General features: G+C 41.0%; 1 protein-coding gene and 1 long non-coding RNA gene across 3 annotated transcripts in view; both read left to right on the top strand.

Annotated features, from left to right (window-relative positions):
* Nucleotides 1–2,497: 2,497 nt before the first annotated feature.
* On the top strand, nucleotides 2,498–4,542 carry LOC306830356. The gene is made up of 3 exons (XR_013779955.1): nucleotides 2,498–2,813; nucleotides 4,084–4,143; nucleotides 4,270–4,542. It is a non-coding gene; the product is annotated as an uncharacterized lncRNA (long non-coding RNA).
* A 2,864-nt stretch (nucleotides 4,543–7,406) lies between these two features.
* Nucleotides 7,407–11,946, top strand: part of unc5db (unc-5 netrin receptor Db) — a 143,095-nt gene continuing 138,555 nt past the window's right edge. For both annotated transcript variants that reach the window (XM_079353504.1, XM_079353503.1), the window contains exon 1: nucleotides 7,407–7,732. In XM_079353504.1, coding sequence (XP_079209630.1) covers nucleotides 7,648–7,732 — 85 coding nt within the window. In that variant the 5' untranslated portion in view covers nucleotides 7,407–7,647. The remainder of the gene's footprint in view (nucleotides 7,733–11,946) is intronic.

The following is an 11,946-nucleotide window of genomic DNA, read 5'->3' as shown; positions in this document are numbered from 1 at the left end:
GAGTTATGATAAAACTAGGATTGTAGTGATGAAGCGATGAAGATGCTGCTGTAACTTGTGGAGTCATAACGCTCATCATCATTTAAAGATAAACTTCAACTTAATCAAAATCCATTTAAATAAAAGAACAAAACACAATTCATGTAAAGTTAGGAGGTTTGGTGAAATGTAATGGAAAAACAGATTGTGATCATTTGTGAAACAACGATGCACTCAGACAACAAATCAAATGTCGAAAACACAGAAAAAAGCTCAGTTTCAAATGTTCTCAACTTGTGACATCACAAGTTGAATTGTGGTAAAAAAAACCAAAAACAAATCCCCTGTCCTCTCCTGGTGTCTCCACCCATAGACCCCACCTTCAGCCGAGAGCAAAAGCTTTTGTGCAGGTCCGCCATTTTATTGTCTCTACAAAGGAGTGATGTCTACGGGGAAAACTCAGGGGGTCATTACATTTAAAGAGACACACACCAAAACAGAGCGTTCTGAGAGAGCTGGTTTCCACAGTGTCACAAACCTCCTCTGCTGCTTGATTCATGTGATATTTGGATCAAAGCTCAGCTCAGATGCTTCATTTAGAGCACAGGAGGACTGTTTGAAAAGGTGGAGAAGGGGGAGGATACGGCCCTCTTTCAGACAACCGGACCAAACAATCAAAGTTTGAGTATTTGAATCTGGCATTTTTATGATAGGTAGAAACAAACATCTTCACATCCATTTCATTAGACAGCTACCCTGAAGAGCAATGTGTCCATCAAATACTTCAAGGTAGGCTCGTTAAAGAGTCTTCGACCAGTCCAGTTGCCTTTGGTTTAAATTTACCATGACCTGGATGACTGACAAACACCCAAACACCTTCACTTTTACATTGCCAACATGTGGCACATTTCTCTCAAAAACAACAAAAAAAAAATCTGCGACTCAGGCTGGCTTTACGCGACAAAGCTTCCAAGTGAAACGTCAAAATATTTCATCAGATGTGCAGACGACGACTGCGTTTTTGGGACTTAAAAAATGAACCCACCCTCTGGAGTGGAAATCTTAAAAACACTCCATCGTCGCGTTCCCGTTTTAGTAGTTGAAAACGCAAAAGTGTGCTCTGAGCTGCTCACGCTGGCTCTCGTCGCGTACGCATTGACGTCACACTCATGTGCAGTCCAACAACCAACATGTTGGATTATTTCCACCAGTTAGACATTCAAGTTGCCCTCGCTGCTCTGATATCTGTCCTGGAGTCAGTTCAGCGGTTAAACCGAGTTAAGGAAGTTTCAATTTATGTACTTGGTGGTGTCGTATGGCAGTGCACAGAGTCCAACCTCGCCACCTGGTTTGTGTTCAGATCGTTGTGCCTCAGTCTCTCTCTCTCTCTCTCCCTCTCTCTCTCTCTCTCTCTCCCAGCAGCAATCTATGTTGCCAAAGCTGAACAGAAAAATCTGGTCAACAAATCGTGAGTTTAGAATTATAAGGTTCTATCTCCACTTTCGGCCGAAATTGAGTTTTTGATATAATCTTATCCATTAGGAATTTATCAATGCCTTCTATCCTCAAAGTACCTATACACTCTAAAAAGTAATTCTGGGGATCTGTTACCACCACTTAATTAAATGCATAGCTGCAACATAAAAAATGTAATTTCTTGATTTAGATAAGCCTTTTAAATTGGAAACATAATTTCATGAGTTGTGCTGACTTAATAATGTTGGTAGTTACATCAACTTAATATTTAATATAATTTCAACGCAAATTTCTGCGTCAACTGATTTAAAACAAAATTTAAGTTACAGTAACTTCATTAAATTGGTTTGATGACTTAATTTGTTTCACCATAAGTTCAAAATTTCACCTACCCACATGCCCGGACAAGTTCTGACGGTTAAAACAGTTGGCTGAAGGAATACCACTCAAAGGACATTTTGAGGTAAGTTTTATTTCTTTTACAATTTTATTCCACTAAAACAATGTATTTTGGCATATTGTCAATTCTGATATGACCAACAGTGGACTTGTGTATGGATTTTAGACTACACCTGCAAGTACAGCTCATGTAATGTTCTACATGTAGCTTACGCTATTCACAGTTAGCATTAGCAGTAATTTTTTTGTCCATCCCATCCTTTAATGTAGCACAGGAATCATTAAGTTGCAAATGACAAGTCCTCTCAGCTAGAAAGGGCTTTCCATTATGGAAGTGCATGATTTCATTTTTGTTTGTGTAACTGTTAGCTACATTGTTTAATGTGTGTGTAACCAAAAGTGCAAAAAAGCTGCGACCAGCATGTGCGCGCTGCATGGACAGCATTGGTTGTTAATGTGTTTCTATTGATATCATTCAGACCTACATTTATCTATTTGTGGTTAAGATTTGAATCGAAGATTGATTCATCATATGCCTATTCTTCTTGATTTGAATTTAGTTTTTTTTCTTAACAATTCTCATCAATGCATAAAATAGAACACATTCATACTGAAATCAATACCTTCAATACCCTCAATAATAATGGGTCAATTAGGTGCTCTTCTTTTATTAGGAGGTCATCATTTAATTTAGGAGATTTTCTTTGACTATTGAAGTATAGTATAGTAATACTCGCTGGTAATTGTCACAGTATTCTTAGTTGTCTGCAGAAAATAATATTTTCTGTTTATGTGCTCTACAGATAAATGAAGAATTCAAAAGAATCACTACTGTAAGCCTTGAACCTGTCTTTATGGGCAAACTCGACCTTTGCACCCCAAAACTTATGGACGTGGTCTCATCAAGGGGAGGAGCTACAGGTGCGAGAATCAGGCGGATCAAAGAAAGACTTCTTGAGGTATGATAATTACTTTGCCAATAACTTGCATTTCAAACTAAATTCAGTCACTCATTGAGATTATAATGTAATTGATTATTAGTTCATCACCAGTTCATTAACTTCTAACACGTTAACTTATTGTTTAATTTTCTTTACAAGGACATGGACGAGTTTGAAGCAGACCTTGACAGACAGGTGATGACAATTGCCATCATCGGTGACCAGCCCACTGACCACAGGACTGCAGCCATCGTGGTGGAGGGAACCAAAATCCTTGAGGGAAAGGATATTCCAAGATGCTGTGGTCTTTACTATAATGTGTAATATATATATATATATATATATATATATATATATATATATATATGTAAAAAAAATGTGCAGGACCTTTAGAGGTTTGGTGGCAGTTGAGAGACATGGACCGTTATCACCGTAGTTTCACAAAATGTTACAAATATTTGACAGAATTATTTAAAAATATTGGAGTTCTGAAGTTTTTACATGTTTGGCACTGTGGTTTTTAACTATACAAAGGCCTAGAACTTAGCTGTGATAGCATAACTGATCTGATGTGATGGCATAAATTAGTATGATTACAGCTTAATTTCCCAAGGCAGTATGGCCAGTTTGGTCATTTTTAACTTGTGGGGTAATTTAAGTTTGTCTATTTTTTTCCCTACATTGAAATATGTGTTAAATGTTTTGGAATAAAACATCTTAATTTTTTAACAGTTGTCAATTAAAAAACTTATGTTCATAACAATGATAATTAAGTATATAATTCTTAAAAGACATTTTACATATTGTGGAAAAAGCTGTTGCAACAACTTAATATTATGAGTAATCAACTTAAAAATGTGTGTTTGTGCCACCAATTGATAAGTAGGTAGTAATTAAAAATCCTTTGACTGTAAAGGAAAAGCTATTTCCCCTAACTCAACATAGATTGTTGACTGAACTTAATTTCATTAGAAGTTACCACAACTCAAAAAGATTGACGCAAACAGTTGCGTTAATTTTCTTAGTTGAGCCAAAAGATATAGGGTGATGTTCTTGTTGAACTATAATAGTAGATAATACTACATACAGTTTTGCCAGCTGGGACTTAAAAACTTTGATGCTCAATATCTCTGAACTACCCAAAACGGAGTTGAACCTTATAATTCTAAGCTCACGAAATGATGAGCCAAATATATACAACATAATAAAAACCCTGTGAAACACTGAGTGTAGTCTGTCTTCATGTGTGACAGTCATGAATGTATTTGGCTGCTTGTCCTGCACACAGACTTTTCTCGCCACGTCGATAGAGAAACTCCTGAGGATCCGGGAGACGGCTGAACTCGGGGTATGTAGCATTAATCTGATCGAAGAAAGAATCCCTCAAATCTTTATATCTGGGGCCATATAGGAGGAAGTGAGATTCTGTCTCAACTTGTCCTTGATGCCAGAGTGAACTCTCTCCCTCTCTCAGACATCGCTGTAATGCTGCAGCCAACAGAGGCGGGCTGCACGTTAAAGACATCATCAGCTTATAATTAGATGACATGAAGATTTTCAAAAAGGTGCATGTTATAGCTTACAGTCCCAAAGAACACTCCAATGGTGACCAGAAAAGATGACTTTACTGAAAGCAGTCTGAAGAGGAGAGGGACGAGCATCCTTGATGGGGTGAGGGTGCACGTGGCATCGTTAACCTGCACATCTGGGAAGGCTCCATTAATGCTGCTAAACCACTGCTAGACATGAAACAAACTGTCATGAAAATATGTGGAGCATTATAAAGCGTGAAATAAGACAAAGGAGACCCTGAACTGTTGAACAGCTGGAGTCTGACTTGAAGCTACAATTATTAAAAGAAGAGAGAAACGTGTCTCCTCAGTTCCTAAAATACTTCAAAGAATCAGAGAAAGTGATGCAACAGAGGGGTAAACATGACACACTGACGTTTCATAGTTTGAACATTTGAAATGTCTTTGTGCTGTTTTTAATCATCACACTGTTTTTATTTACACTTTGCAAACTATCTTTGATTTATTGGTTAAAATGCAGATTTTGCGCGTCTTGTACGCCGTCTGGAGTCGTGTGACTTCCGGCGATAGCTCCTACTTCAGATTTCACACCGCCACATCGGCCAGATCAACCCGCTCTCGTGCCACAGCGTTGCCCTAACAACCTCAGTACAAACGCAATAAGAGTGGATGTTGAAACATGATGGGAGCCCGCTGCAGTGTTTCATCACATGGAGAAGGGATGATGAAGGTCAGATATTTCAGCCTGTGCCTGGATTAGTGCCACGTGTCGTCCTCCTCCAGGGGCGGCTCCAGAAACAAGACTCAGGGATTCATCCTGAGTTATTATCAGATTTATTGACTCTGGTGAATTATGGGAACATTTTTAATTAAGGGGCAGCAGAGAAGACTCCTGATACTGCTTCTGTAATATTATTTTATAGAAGCCTTTTTGTGTTTTGAGTTCAGGTTTCTCAGGTTGGCAGCACATTAGTTTGGAACATCATAATTACCTCATTAAGTCTATGACGAAACGTCAGTAATGAAAACATAATCTGCACACTGGACGGACTTGGGTTGGGAACCAGATGGTCGCCGGTTCAAGACCTGATACGGACCAAGTCTGGAATACGTCTGCTCGAGGTACCAGTTCACATCCTGAGCACTGCCCATGTGCTCTTGAGCAAGGCACTTCATTCCCCAGCTCTGGCACCGACGTGCCCTCACTCAGACATCTCTCCATTAGCACATTTGTGTGTAGCATGTTCAACAACAATGTGCAAAATTGAATTTCCTTTTTTCTTTTTCTTTGCCGTGGTACAGTTTATCTTACACTGATTTTATTGTTTGTTCTCAAGCTGTTCTCATCACCTGCTCACTGTGCAATAGCCCTGCTCCACTTCCTCATTGATAGCCTATCACATTACTGCTGCCTCCTTTAAATATGGCTTTCTCTTACTCCAGTTCATCCATGCCACCAGAAAGTGCACTGAAGCATACGAGGAATCTGACCCCTGGTTTTGGTGCAAAACACCAACCATCACTTCCAACCATCGTAGCATGAAACCCTCCACCTCCCCATCACCGCCAAGTCTTCATCTGTATCGGTCACCCCTCTTCTTCAGTTAGATCAGCTTTTTAGTCCATCGGCCTCATCAGCTAACAGCTCCTCCCCCAGGGTCTGGACTCCACGGGGGATACTGCAGACATTTGGGATATCTCCATGTAAAGCTCAAGCGCCAAAGACAAAAAGTCAACGTCACATCTGATATGCAAAATGAAAATCATCTTTTAATGAAGAAGTTATACTGTATATACATTATATATACCACCCATTGGCACAACGGACAGTTTTCCATGATGTCCCATGTTTCATGATTATAAGGACCAAACTGTCACGTTCCGGGTAGGAAACAGGAGAGGAGGACCCAAGTGCAGAATAACCAATAATTTATTTTAACAAAAAGGCAAAAACAAAAACTTACTTAGAAAAAACAAAATCCAAAAACCAGGAGGCGAAAACACAGGGAGCAGGGAGAAGCAGCAACCAAAGACACAACGACATACGAAAGACAATGATAATGAACCGACAAGAAACTGAGGCAAACACAGAGACTAAATAGACATGGGGTAATCCGACGCAGGTGAGACTTACGAGACACAAGGAACAAAGAACACAAGACCAGAACACTGAGGACAGGTACAAAGTAAAACCTGACAATGAAAAGACATGAACTAAAACAAGATATTACAAAATAAAACACTTAAAGGAAACACTTAAAACAAGACTAGGAAACATTAAACACCAAACTAAGAACCTGAAACACAAGTAACAGGAAAACAAGCCTACAGACAACATAGGAGGACACAAGGATACAGAGAAACACACTAAGGATTAAAGTAAACCACACTAGGACTCATACATACACAGAACACGAGAAATAATGAAAACTAAAACAGGATCAAAAACAGAACAAAACCAAACCATGACACAAACTTTGGAGCATGTGAATAAAAACTTACAGTAATTACCACAATATCAGCTGTGTTGTCTTCTTATAGTCAGAGAACTGATATGAAATAATAATTGGTTTGAATCTGAGCTCTTTTCTAAATTCTAAATGTGTGACATTATAGATATTAATATATCATGAGATGAGTTTTAACCTGAACACTTCCCCAAAGTACACACACTGTTATAATCTGTGCAGATATCCTCAACTCCCCCTGCTCCTAAAATAAAACTAAACAGATTTGGAAGTTTAGAAGTTTGACTTCACAACAGAACAAGAACGCCAAGAAACCCTTCTGAGAAATGGATTTGGCAGTGTGTGCGCGCGCGCGTGTTTCAGTATGATTAAGGGAATAATCTGACCACATATTGGCTGAATGTCTCTTCTCACTGTATATTGAATAAAATAATAAATCGAAACTCCGAGGCTATGTGTGTTTTCCTCTTTTGGTCGATACTCATCTTCATATTGTGTTAAACTTCTGATGACAGCAGTGAAAAAGGTTCGTCCTCCTCTCCACCTTTCTCTCTCTGTCGGTGTCATTGGTTTGCAGGAGGGGGCGGGGGTGTAAACTCTGTGCGCAAGCCTTGCATGCTGCGGACACACACACAAGGCAAAAGTGAAGCGAAGATGCTTCTTCCCTTCCGATCAACTGCCCAGCCCGGTCGTTTTTCACCCCTCCCTCTCCTCCGCAATTCTGTGCCCTCCCCTGGTTTGCTGGAGGAGTTTCCGCCGCCAGTCCAATTCGGAGGAGGAGGTGAGAGGATGCACCAGAGATCCGGAACACCTCCATCCCGATAGCGTATCCGTGGAGGGCTACGAGCGGGCATGGGTGCGCTTCGGAAAGGACGATACATCTGCATGACGGGCCTCCTGCTCCTCGTTTACTGCACAGTGTTCGTGATCTCTAAAGGTAAGCACTGTTTGCGTGTGCATGCGTGGCTACTTTCGGTGTCACTGGCTTTGAAACGCTTTAATACACTGCGTTTAAGACGCATACTTCTCGTGCCGTCCTCGTGGTTACGCACCACTTCACGTTCTTGAAAAGATTGAGTTTTCTCCATCTGAAGGTTTGCAAGAGTTATAATTCCTACATTGTGCACGGCATTTAATCGGGGTTTGGATTCATCCCTTGACTTCTGCTCACTGTTGGTGGGTTTCTCTTCCCCGATGCGCAGCGGAGCTTCTGCGAGTGATTCAAGCCACCGCTTAAATATATGCTGCCGTATTCCCCACAGAGTAATGTTGAATGTCTCCTTGTATCCCATTCCCACTGTCTGAAGTTCATCAGTAGCTACTCAGACTGCGCTGTATTCATGGCCAGACTCCGCGACGGGCACACCTGTGCAACAGGCATGGCAGCGCGTTTTCTCTCTGGGAGTGACTGAACTGCTTCATGTGGGACATTTATTTTAGAATATTGCCAATGCACCAAAAACGATTATTATCTTCTAAAAAAAAGAAAGAGCCTTGGTGTGTAGTGTGTGTTCTTGTGTGCGCGTAAGTGTGTGTGAGTGCGTGTGTGTAGCGTGCATCTTGATTGGTTTGGAACCATGAATCAATGTGCTTCACAGGCAGAATATAAATTTCACACATTTTGTGGGTGTTAATAGAGTTGAATGGCGGGTGTGTGAGCGGACCATCCATCAGTCTCCTTATTTTCTTTCTTTTTTTGTTATGTTGTGAGCTAAATACAAAGGTGAGGAACTTGCAGTAAATACACATCACGTGCTACATTTGAGTGAAGCACAGAGATTTTAGAATTGATTCTGTGATCATAAAAAATTTCAAGCATGAATTCATCGACCAGGCTTTTAGTAAGCCCATCGTAGCTGTGATATATCTCCTGAGAGAGGGTCATTATGCCCGTCGCCTACAACAGATTTGCTCATGTACTTCAGGTCAGAGGTGGATGCAGTAATGCCGCTTGAAGCTGATGTGATATTACTGTTTTGCCCTTTGGAGCCGTTTGCTCTCAGCTGACTGTAAGGCAGCTCTCGGTGCTGCCGGCTGAGTGAAGTCACAAATTGAGGTCGCAACATTCAGACTCCATTGTGCCGGACAGTCTCTGAAGATCGGAGCGCAAAGTCCTGTTGGATAGAGTGAAGAGACAACCCAGCAGTGGATATACGGTGTCTGATTTCAGGTGCTCTCTGGAGTTTTGGTAGAGTAATGTGAACGTTGGAGATGTGTACAGATTCTGTTTCACATCTTCATAACTCTCTACACAAACTGTCCTTCAAGGTTATGTTGAAACACACACGCCTCTGCTTTTAGAGGGGAAATGAAAGAGTTTGTAAAAGGGCAGTTGATCTGAGTTTTTATGACATATAGTACAAACACATCAGTCTGCCAAAACTGTGGAGGCAGGAAGCACTTTGTAGGTCTCAGCAATCAATCAAGTTTCAATTGTGTTCCCACAATCATGAAAACAACGTGATCCAGATGAAACGAGTACTCTGTCGCTTGCTGTGTTCAGCTTTTTGTCCATACTGTTTTTTCAAGTGAAGGATAAAATCATGGTGATTTTTGCTGTAATCGACCCATCACATTCTGACATGTCACCACACATCTTCTTTACTGTGTGATGAAGTTCTTAAATCAGACACTCTGATCAAATAGAAAGAGTGATCTCCTCGTGCCAACACTTTCTAGTGAGCTCATCCTGCAGTGAAGCAGAGCTTGGTAAACTGTGTATGTGTGTGTGTATGTGTGTGTGTGTGTGTGTGTGGGAGGGGCTATTTCAAATGTAGCATGTCACACGTTTAACCACTGGCTTGTGTGACTTCGCAATTGAACCATTTAAATGAAACAAACTCACATCAGTTATTGTGTTTGAGACGTCCTGCTCTTCTCCCTGTAAAAACTGTTCTGAGAATCCTACATGAAAATACATCACAATATCTCTCTTTTTTTTTCTCTGTGCCGTCAGTCGTCATGTGACTTAAGTCGTGTGTATTTGACTTCAAAATCAGATACAACTCCTGTTTTAGAGCTGTTGTCATTTTAACTCTGGATATTTCATCTGAGTATGGATAATATCAGAAAAGATAATATAATCCTTTATTCATCTCGCAGATGGAGATATTTATAATCACAGCAGTTTATGAGAGGCAGTCTGCCTTGGGGCGTCACCCAGACCGTCTTCCTGTGTGACAGCTTCTGTCACGTTCAGCAAACTCCACAAACGCCACAGTTTCTGTGCTGCTGTGTTTACTAGAACAATCTGTTTCCACCATGCTAGCGTCTGGATCAGCAGTTGAGCTCTTAGCCTATCACGTTGATCGTTGTTGAGAGTCGTGCTTCTCACCTCGGCCGGTCATCAGTCGTCAAGCACCCAGCACACAGACAGGGACGCGTTGATGCGTAACATCGATATCGGCTCATATCGGCCGTGTTGGCAGATCTGTAAATAATCTGTTGTGTCATATCAGAACACTTCTCTGCTGATTCATAGAAGACTTTTTTTCACAGGGCAGAAGGAATCACCTGTTGAACTTTGATCTGTTTTAACATGCTACATGTTGGATTTGTGCACAACTTGCCCCAAAGGAAGCAGTGAAAATAAAAACATGTGTAAGGGAATCGGCAATCGTTAAAAATGGTTACTGGAAATTCTCATGTCTTAGCATTTTACACAGTTATACTGGTCACACTGGTAAATGGGACACTTTTCAGTTAATAAAATCTTGTTCAAATTTACCACGAGTTAAACGTTTAAAATGAACTTCAACTTTAAAAATGAAGAAACAAAATGCTGATAATTCAGGATGTGCGTTCAGCTCAGGTCAACACTACACCTCCCAGCCATTTCCCTGAAAGTCACATCCGTTTCCATAAAGCCAGTAAGGATGCAATAGGAGTAACACGAACACGTCCTCACGAGGTTACTTTAATGCACCAAACAGACACTTTGTCCGGCGGGATTTGACAGAGCTCCCCTGCACTCAGCAAGACTCGAGTGGCGGGTCAGGAAGACGGTCTGTGTCAGTTAGCATGGCGTTGCCCAGGGGAACGTTTAAAAGGCTTTTCTATCGTGTTGCACAGTAATAGTCACGCAAACCCCACGAGGGAGAGACGATGAAACAGAAACAGCTTTATGAGCAGTGAAGGCGGAGAAATCCATGAAGTCCATATAATATCATAACTAGGGATGTAAAGATGAATCCTGAGGCTGTTAAAAATCTATCAAAAGGTTTCAAGGTTCGAATCGGTTGTCTGAAAAAATGAATCGCAGTAATATGGTGAGCGCCAGCAGCTGTAGAGCAGAGCAGGTTGGATGTAATAAGCCGACGTTATCATGGCAGTGGAAGACAAAAACTGTGTGCAAATACTGCAACAAGAACTACGCAAATAGAACAACCAACTGGATGCAGCATCTAATGGACACCACGATGACAAGCTTCAATCACCTCCTGAATCTCTCAAAATAAATCCTGAGAGAATCATATCGTGAACTGAATGAATCGTCCCATCCCTGCTCATCACTGTTTGGGTGTTTTATTTGGTTATTGACGTGTGATGGGTAATGAATGGAGACAGCAGCTGTACATTGAGAAAAGAAAATGGAGAATATGTGATATGAGTGATTTATGAATTTCCCCCAGTTCATTTGCCTTTAACATGCTCTGCTGTAATGTCAAATGCACGACATGATTGGATGATGGATATGTTAAAGGATGGTGCTGCCAGCGTCGGCCCTGACAGTGGACGAACATTAGCGGTTAACATCATCTTCTAGCTTCATAGATGCACAGTTGTGTGTGAAGTGTTGCTGAAGCGACCATGGCCACATGGCCTGGGACGCTTGTCCCTCTGTTCCTCATTTCACATGTGGATTCTTCAAGTCTCCTCATGTTCACCCTTGACCTTGCACAGCAGGTTGTACCTCCATGTTCTTCTTTGTGCTGGGCACAAAAAGAAGAAGAAAGAAGCGATGAACGGCAGTTCAAAGGAAACACAAAACTGTACCCACCGCTGTGTATCTCGAAAAAAAGAGAAATATCTCAAGTTCTTTTTATTTGGCTGTGTACGGGGCTTTCATGAAAACAGACAAAGGTCAAATCTGTTATTTTCCCTCAGAGGAGGAAAAAGGGCTCTTATATTTTCCCTGAATGAATCATCATA

The sequence above is a fragment of the Symphodus melops genome, assembly GCF_947650265.1.
Source record: "Symphodus melops genome assembly, chromosome: 1".
NCBI lineage: Eukaryota > Metazoa > Chordata > Actinopteri > Labriformes > Labridae > Symphodus > Symphodus melops.
The sequence above is the reverse complement of the archived record's forward strand: the minus strand, read 5'-3'. Positions and strand labels throughout refer to the sequence as shown.